The 8,649-nt window shown below is 39.4% G+C and overlaps 2 protein-coding genes across 2 annotated transcripts in view; both read right to left on the minus strand.

The window, feature by feature from the left end:
- Positions 1-2,123, minus strand: part of KLF5 (Kruppel like factor 5) — an 18,430-nt gene extending 16,307 nt beyond the window's left edge. The window contains exon 1 of the mRNA XM_007948303.2: positions 1,872-2,123. Within this exon, the coding sequence (XP_007946494.1) occupies positions 1,872-2,123 (252 nt within the window). The remainder of the gene's footprint in view (positions 1-1,871) is intronic.
- A 356-nt stretch (positions 2,124-2,479) lies between these two features.
- The window catches only part of PIBF1 (progesterone immunomodulatory binding factor 1), a 529,275-nt gene continuing 523,105 nt past the window's right edge, over positions 2,480-8,649 (minus strand). Inside the window, exon 17 of the mRNA XM_007948312.2 lies at positions 2,480-2,749. Within this exon, the coding sequence (XP_007946503.1) occupies positions 2,480-2,749 (270 nt within the window). The remainder of the gene's footprint in view (positions 2,750-8,649) is intronic.

The following is an 8,649-nucleotide window of genomic DNA, read 5'->3' on the forward strand; positions in this document are numbered from 1 at the left end:
TATATATACATATATATATATATATGCAGACCTTAAAAAATATTCATTATGAAGGTTTTCACTTGGATAGATACTGCCGAAATATGTAATCTAAAACATATTCCTTGGCTATTTCAGTGCTTTTTCTTGTTTATAGTTCAATGGAAACTTAAATATAGTGTTTTGAACAAAACACGGTATCCCCAGAAAAAAAGAACAAAACAACTTCACATTCAACATTTGATCTAAATGTTGATTTTAATCAGCAGATTCTGTATGTAATTGGTTAATATGATAATGAAATGTTCCTATTCATATCCCTATCTAAAACAGATCTTTAATTAGCTAGTTGGGAAAATCACTCCCTTGGTAGAGTGGTGCTACAGAGCCGTGGGTGGGGAGAGGCTGCTATATTGCTAGCACAGTCATCAGCAAAACATTTATCATGTCCTCTTCAGTGGGCCAATGCTACATTCCCCCTTACTCTGTAAAAAGCTCAGTCATCTCTTACCCTCTTGATGTCCTCTAAGCAGAAAACTGACAAACTGAATTAACTAAATAGCTTTCAAATGATGGATCTACTCAACTTGTATCCAGATGCCTCAATCTGTTAACAGCTATCTTCTCCCCCAGCACAACACAAGCTTATTTTTTCTATTAATTTTTAACATTGAAAAGGAAATTTCGAAAGAAAAAAATAAATAAATGAAATGCTCAAAGAACTCATTCACCTTAATCTGTGAATTAGACAGTCACGTTTTGCCACCACTTAATTTCAAAAGCGATTCATTTCAAACCTCATCATTCGGTGTGGATGAGGATGGGGTTTCCCGAACAGACTAGACTTAAAAATAAAATTAACGTTCCAGTCATGTGAATCACATCTCTGACAAATGCCATCGCCCTCTCGCAGCACGGCGACAGTGGCAGACAGACCCCTGGAGTAAGAGCTACGTAGTAAATATACACTATACTAAGGGGCTATATTAAATGAAGTGTCTTGAAATAAACCGAACTAAACCCTTTAGTGCACTGCGCTCCCGTGGTTAGTGGTTTCTGATTTTAGCTCTTCCAGCTGTTTGCATGTGGGTATGTTTCCAATTTTTTTTTTTTTTTTTCCTTGGGACAGGCTAAAAGTCCCGGGAAGTTTTTTCTGGGCTATATGACTCCCTGCGTGGGCGAAAAGAAACAGGCGGTTGCTCTAATTCGGCTGCTGGGCAAGTGTAAAGCCAACTGCCAGTTTTCAACGCGGCTCGGGTAGAAAATTTACGCGCATACCAAGAAAACAACACCTCCATTCTTCTTTTTTGTCTTTCTTTTTCAGGAAAAGTAAGAATTTCAACACAACCTTAGCTTTCCTAACTCTCATTTCCCAGACACGCAGCCTCACAATCGCGTCTAAAGCAGGTCGAGCCAAGGGGTTTCAAACAGGCACCCTGAAGAACCTCTCCAACACCTCAACTTGCGTTTATACTTAACCAGAGACGCCGATGGGGTGCGGTGTGGGGGAGCGGCTCCAAGGCCAGAGCACTAGGAGGAAGAGGTGAAGTAAGCGAAATAAGTTGAGCATGGGATAAAAGCTTTCATCCCCCAAATACAAGGAAAACTGAGGAAGCGCGTGGGAATCCACTTTGCTCTTTAATCTTTCCAGGGCCGACTGGCCAGGTCAGATTCATCTCCAACCTTCTTCTCCCCTGGATTCCCCCCACTCTGTCCCTGTGAAATGCCGATATCCAGGCTGGGGCGCAGGGCACGCCTGGCCACCCCGGCACAGGTTCCCGGTGAGCCCCGATGCACCTCCCAGCTTGGAGCGGCCCCTGTCGCCCGCACGTCGCAGCGGCGGACACGCCCGAGCCCCGGGAGGGCAGACGGAGGGGAGCAGCTCTTCCTACCTGGACCAGCTCCTCCGGGGGCAGCCGCGGGCCAGCAGCGGGCGGCGGCGCTGGCTGCGGGGGCGCGGGCTGCGCCTGAGGGTGGTGGTGCGCGTGCTTCAGCTCCTCGCCAGGAAAGAGCGCCGCGTCGCGGGCCGGGTTCGCGGCGCCCAGCACTGGCTTCAGCTGCGCGAACACGGGCTCGTCCTGCGGGGCCGGCGGCTGGGACACAGGTCCCAGGCGGGCGCTCATGGTTAGCACCCGCGTAGCCATGGGCACTCGCAGGGCGGCTCCAGGCACGGGTCGAACGCGCGTTCCCACCTCGCCCACTCCGGCGGGGACCGGCGAGCTCGGCGTAGGGCCGCGGGCGAAGAAGGGGGAGGCTCCCTGGCGGACCCCTCAGCCAACAGCAGACGCGGTTTTCGAAGGCGCGCACGAAAAAGCAAAACTCTTCCGCTGGGTCACAGGTAAACGCCAACGTCCTCCGGACGGCCACTTTCTCCCGCCCCGCCCCGCCCCACCGTGCTCTCTCCTCTTAGCCGGAGCCCGCTCCCGCCACCGCCAGTCTCTACGAACAAGCTGCAAGCGCGCGTACCTGCCCCGCGACTACTGACACTTGACGCTCCCCTCTATTTCACCCAACTCCTGGGGGGCGGGGCCCACTGCCCTGACTGGCAGCTCCGCCGCCAATCCTGAAACCCTGGGGCCGGACCTGCCGGAACGGCCAGCCTATGAGAAGGGAGAGCTTCGCCAAGGGCCCCGCCTCCGCCGGACCGACCGCACCCCTCTCCGGCCACGAGCTTCGCGCTCAGAGCGGCAGCGCAGTTTGTACACAACTTCTCTGACAGATTGGGCTGGCAGAGCCGGGGGCGGAGGAAAGGAGAGAAGCGGGGTGGAATCTAGGAAGAGAGGGAATTAGGGTGGAGACGCCGAAGGAGATTTTTTCGGACTGTTCTCTACCAGGATTAGGGAGAAAAAGTGTTTGCACGTCTTAGGTGTTGTGCAAGGGCATGAAACTCAAAAGCTGAAACCCTGACGGCGGCTTGGTCGGGGCGCTAAGGTTTTTAGAGACAGTTTAATGAATGTATATCTTTAAATAGACAAAATGTACACTTCTTTACTAGGTACAACGTGATAAACAAATTTTAAAACAGATCCCGTCTCTGTATCTTTGGCAGTAAATATAATTTAGCTAAAGAAATTCAGAATGTCCTGAATAAAAAGTGTAATGACAAGCATTTTTAAAAATCCTACACAAAACCCTGTATTTTTCCTTCAGTATTTAAATGCTTAGAAGTTTTCACACACATTTCTATCTTGTAGCCGTGTGCGGAAGAGAGGGAAATGGGCCATATATGTTTTGAAATTTTTAATATTTAAAATATACTAACCGAAGGATTTAATCATCTGATTTAAGCACTAAGGAATAAAGTATGTATTTGACTTATTTTTACTAGAATGTATGATCAAAAAATGTAGTTTAATATTTACAAGACCGAAATAGCACATTTACGTAACACCATGGCACCTTTTCCTACGAAAAGACAACCAAACAAGTGACAAACATTACATAGGAGCTCTGAAAACTAGGAATCAAAATGTACTGGAAAGTAATAGCCAAATATATTACCGTCCATTTACTATGTTATTATAATGGGAAGGTGAATTTTTGCCAGCAATCACCTAAGGAAACCACTTCCTTTAATCCTTAATGTTCTTGTACATGATTTTATCTGGCTTATTGGGAAGCTGGAATAATAAACTGCAATAAAAATGCCTGGAATATTACTACACATACACTATATGTTGACAGAACATTATACCATTAGGCCGTTTTCCATATGCAACAACCCACTCATCATTTCACAGTATAACAGCTTTAATAAAGAATTCTTAGAAAAACACTGACTTCAAAGAGTAGTCTCTATGCAAAGCATGGATCTCATTTTTAGTGTATAGATAAAAAATTAATACACACATAAAGTATTAGATATATTTATTTATTATGAGAAAAGATACAATTATGCTATAAGATAGATTTTTTTTCTCCTTTTCTTCTCATTCCTGTTACTACATGATTCATTTTTATAGCTGTAATCTCTGCTTTCAGAGAATGGTCGATGACTACTTCCACATTACCAAAGTAATAAGTGATTTTGCAATTTTTTTTTCCTAAGCAAACCATCTCATACTGTCCACCTTCATCTTTACAAAGCTATCCTATTTTTCCTATATAAACCTGCTTCTTGAATTAAACAGCTTAAAAACAGATTATAGAATTGGTGTGGGATTTAATATAATGTTAAAATTTGTAAATTTGAAAGAATTTTACTATTTAATATGATAACAGGACCATACCTGTGTGTGATACAGATAATTAATAGAACGTTTGCAGTTTTTTTTTTTTCATTTAACTTTAGTCTAAATCTAACTTAGATTTACTACAATCCAGTATCCATTTATATTTTCTTTTTTAAAAAACCTGTCTTGCTCTTTCCTTTTGTCTTTCTGTTTATCAGAGTTTCAGTGGCCTGTTATTTCAACCCAAGTTTTCACTGCAATGAAATCCATTTATTTTACTGGAAATGCTTGTATAATTTGACACCACTTTTTTAACATGCTTTCATTTACAAAGGCTTTCCCATTAAAAAAAAAAAGAAAAAAAAGAGCAACTATTTGATACTTAACAATATATTTTTATAGTCTTGTTCGCTGTTTTCACATTTCCATGTTTCTTATTGAAATATAGATATGATACTAGCTATGATTTGGCTTATGACTCATTTACTGCAGAACACTGAAAACATTCTTTTTAGCTCAAATACAGTAGCATTTATTTAAATTTCCTTTCTGGCATAAGGACTCAAGAAATAGGGCTGCCACTTTCAAGTAGTGGTTTCTCTGAAGTGCCCAGTTTTGCAGATCTCACAGAAAATCACTATCTTAATACTGTACAATAGTATGGAAATTGGAAAGTAATTCTTTTCTGAAACATTTGCCGGGCAGTTCTGAACCTATAAAAAAACACGTCCAACTAAGCTTACTGCTCCTGGTGTTAATACAAATGCTGCAGCGAAAGGCCTGTTTCGTTGACTTAGCAAAAAAGGGTTAAAACTTGATAAATATTTTTCAAATGTTCCAGGTTCTGCATTGGCATGAAGCCAGACAGTGTGAATGGACAGATCCTCAATTACTTTGAACTTTCTAGTTCTTTGCATTCTTTCCTGCTTAGTAGTGCTGTACCATTAGGGAAGATAGGAGAAAACAAAAAAACAAATGTCAGATTTCAGAAATCAATTAGTGGCCTGGCAGTGGTGTGTTAACAGAACTGTGCCAAAAGAGAGGTTTCTGAGAGAAAGGAATAAAAAAGTTGAGTAGTCAGTTAGGTAGGAGGGTAAGCATAGAAGCAGTGCATGCTTAAGTCCTTAGTCACTGGGCAACACAGATTTAGTCTTAGAATAAACCATAAGTGTCACTATCTTTACAGGAATAAATATGTCTGAATGTGTGGGGGCTGAACAAGCAAAAACGATAGGGGGAGGGAAGTCTTGAAGGAGGAAGGGGGGAGGATGACTAGCTTCTGAATGATGAAATGAGGGAAATATGAAGCTATCAGTAGCGTTATGTTAACGATAAGACATGGCAAAAGAAATACTCGTATCAGTTATTTGTAAAAAAAAACATCAGGGAGAACTTGAAATTAAGGGATCTAGAGTATTATGGCCAGCACAATTGTATTCAATTTGATTGGGAACATGTTCACAGAATATTCCATTTCTATAGAAATCAAATCACCTGATGACTTTAGGCCACAGAACAAGGATGGGAATGAGTAAAAATAATCTTTTATAAAGGAGCATACTCTTTTGTAGCGTAAGTTGCTTTCTCATATTTATTGATTCTCCACCTAGTGTTAAGATCTGTATTAGTGGAAACATAAAACATAGTGTCCTCTAAAGCATCTCACATGTTTTCAATCTTTCTATTTTTTTCATTCATGGAATCGGCTTTAAGCCACACATCCCCTCTACCTCAAAAAAAGAAAAAAGTCAAAGAAAAAAAAAGAACCCAATAAAAAGAAGCTTCAGTTGAAATTAGTCTGATTCCAAACCATTTAACTCAAAAGACTGAGAGACATAAGAGATCCTTTGTTTATTACTTTCCCAATTTAATTAGAACTATATACTTAATTTATATTTAAACTAATATTTTCCTTAATAATAATAATAACAAACTTAACATTCTATTTTTTGTATTATCTCCTACCCTTAGTTCTTAACAAGTTTTATATTTCAGTTTGGATTTGAATGTGGTCATTATGAAAGATCTCAAAAAACTCTCAATATGCCCTTCTTCCTTACTGTACAGTAATTTACCTAGCCTAATTTTAAAACTCTAGTAATATACCAAACAGTAGAATTTTACCTTTTTGGTAGACTGGAATTGCTTCTTCCACCTTGTTAGAATGATAAGCAGACAAAAATGACATAAATATAAATGCTTTGAACCAAGTTATAGGCCAGGCATACTGTAGCTTAAACTGTACAGTATTTGAATTCTGACTCTAAACATGATAGGAAAGCTTAAGATAAAAATACTGAAGAAGTTACACCAAACAATCTTTTAGAACATCAAGGAGGCCACATCATCAGCATCACAATGAGCAGAGTTTTGAGCCAATTGCTGTTCCTGTTATGACAAAAGCAATAATGGTACTAGTCTGTGGTCCACATGCAGTGAATGCTCAATTGAACTGTTTACAGTCCCAAGGGAATACCTTTCTGCAGGTTGATTTATAAATGAAATGTGTAAAAATTGTGCTAATACCAATACTGATTTTTCATGCCTTTACTGTCATACATTTGGACAACTGTTGTGAAGGACAATTTGACAATGAGTATCAATGAGACTAAAAATGTAAATAACCTTAAAAATGATAGATAATTCCTTTTCTAGACATTAATATGCATAATTGCATATAAGATATTTCATGTAATAGATAATTTATGATATATAGACCATATAATTTTGTTATGTATTATAATAAAGTTAGAAATAACCTAGGTATCCAGCAAGAGGAACATGGTTAAATAATACATCCATACAATAGCTACTTTTTCGCCACTAAAAATCATGATTTTTAGGAATGTTTAGTGACATGGGAAAATATTTATGACATGCTAAGAGAAAAAAAGAGGTTCTATAAACACACAAAGATGAAAAGAAAATACAAAACGTATACTTTGGTGTCTACCTTTGGATGGTTGAATTATGAATAGTTTTTAATTTCTCTGTGCTTTTCTGTATTTTCTAAATTTTCTACCGTATATTATCAAGTATTCCTTTGGGAGTCAGAATACATGATTTATTAAAAACTTAAATATGACCTTTGCACAGTTAAGGATTAATTGGAATTGCAGGTGATAATCAAGGATTTTCTTTGACACCAGCAAGTATAGCCACAACTTGACAACACTTTATGCTGAGAAATTATGCAAACTTTCAGGATTCACTGCAGAATCAGCAAGCTAAAGAGAGATTACAAAGGAGAGTTTAAAGTTGAAAAGGGACAACCTGGGGAACAATTTAAATACAAATATAAGATATAAAAATGCTGTAATTCATTTCCTAATTGCCCAGCAAGATTTCTTCTACAATGATTCTTACCCTAAGTTTGGGGTAAAAATTTGGGTATCTGGAGTTACTTTGTTAATTCATTTTCCCCGATTAAATTCCCCTATTAAATACATTAAAAGTGTTTTGATATAATGCATAGAATCCTTTAAAGCTTGATTAAAAAAAATACACACACACACACACACACATATATATATATATATTTGTTGTTGTTGTTGTTATGTGCTGTCAAGTCAGCCCCGACTCACAGTGACCCCTCCTTGGGTTTCCGAGGCAGTATCAATACAAAAGTAAGATTGCCCAACATTCCTTCTGAGGAGTGGCTGGTGGATTTGAACTGCCAGCCTTCTGGTTAGCAGTGAAGTGCCTTAAGCACTATGCTACCAGAGCTCCTATATACATATATATATGTGTGTGTGTGTATAATTTTTTTTTAACTGAGTGAGAAGTTCATTTTGAAAATTTTCAGCATTATTGTGGGAGAAAGGGAAAGGGAGTTTTCGTTTCAGTCACCTCTATTTATCCCTTCCCAACATACATATTGAAGGAGCCCTGGTGGTGTAGTGGTTAAGGCATTTAGCTGCTAACCAAAGCTCTGGCCTGAACCCACCAGCCACTCTGCAGAAGAAAGATGAGGCAGTCTGCTTCCATAAAGATCTACAGCCTTGGAAACCCAATGGGGGTCACTATGAGTTGGAATTGATTGGATGGTAGTGGGTTTAGTTTAGCTCCTTATATTAAGGAGCTCTGATGGTCTAGTGGTTAAAGCATTTGGCTGCTAACCAAAAGGTCAGCAGTTCAAACCTACCAGCTCTCACTGGGGAAAGCTACTTCTGTAAAGATTTGCAGGCTTGGAAACCCTATGGGAGTTGCCATAAGTTGGAATCAACTTGATGGTAGTCGGAAGGTTTTAAGATATAATATATATGATATATTATCTTTTTTTTACCTCAACAGACATTTTAATTTTTTCTATATTTAATGTTTATTTAAATTTACCCATAAATATGACTTTTTTTTTTAAATGCCTTTTATTATGTTGAGGAATGTCCCTTCTATTCCTATTTTGCTGAGAGTTTTGATCAGAAATGGGTGTTGGATTTTATCAAATGCCTTTTCTGCATCAATTGATATGATCATGTGGTTCTTCTCCTTTGTTTTA

This window comes from Orycteropus afer, unplaced genomic scaffold (genome assembly GCF_000298275.1).
Source record: "Orycteropus afer afer isolate SDZICR_OR568_19922 unplaced genomic scaffold, OryAfe1.0 scaffold00212, whole genome shotgun sequence".
In the NCBI taxonomy this organism is placed as follows: domain Eukaryota; kingdom Metazoa; phylum Chordata; class Mammalia; order Tubulidentata; family Orycteropodidae; genus Orycteropus; species Orycteropus afer.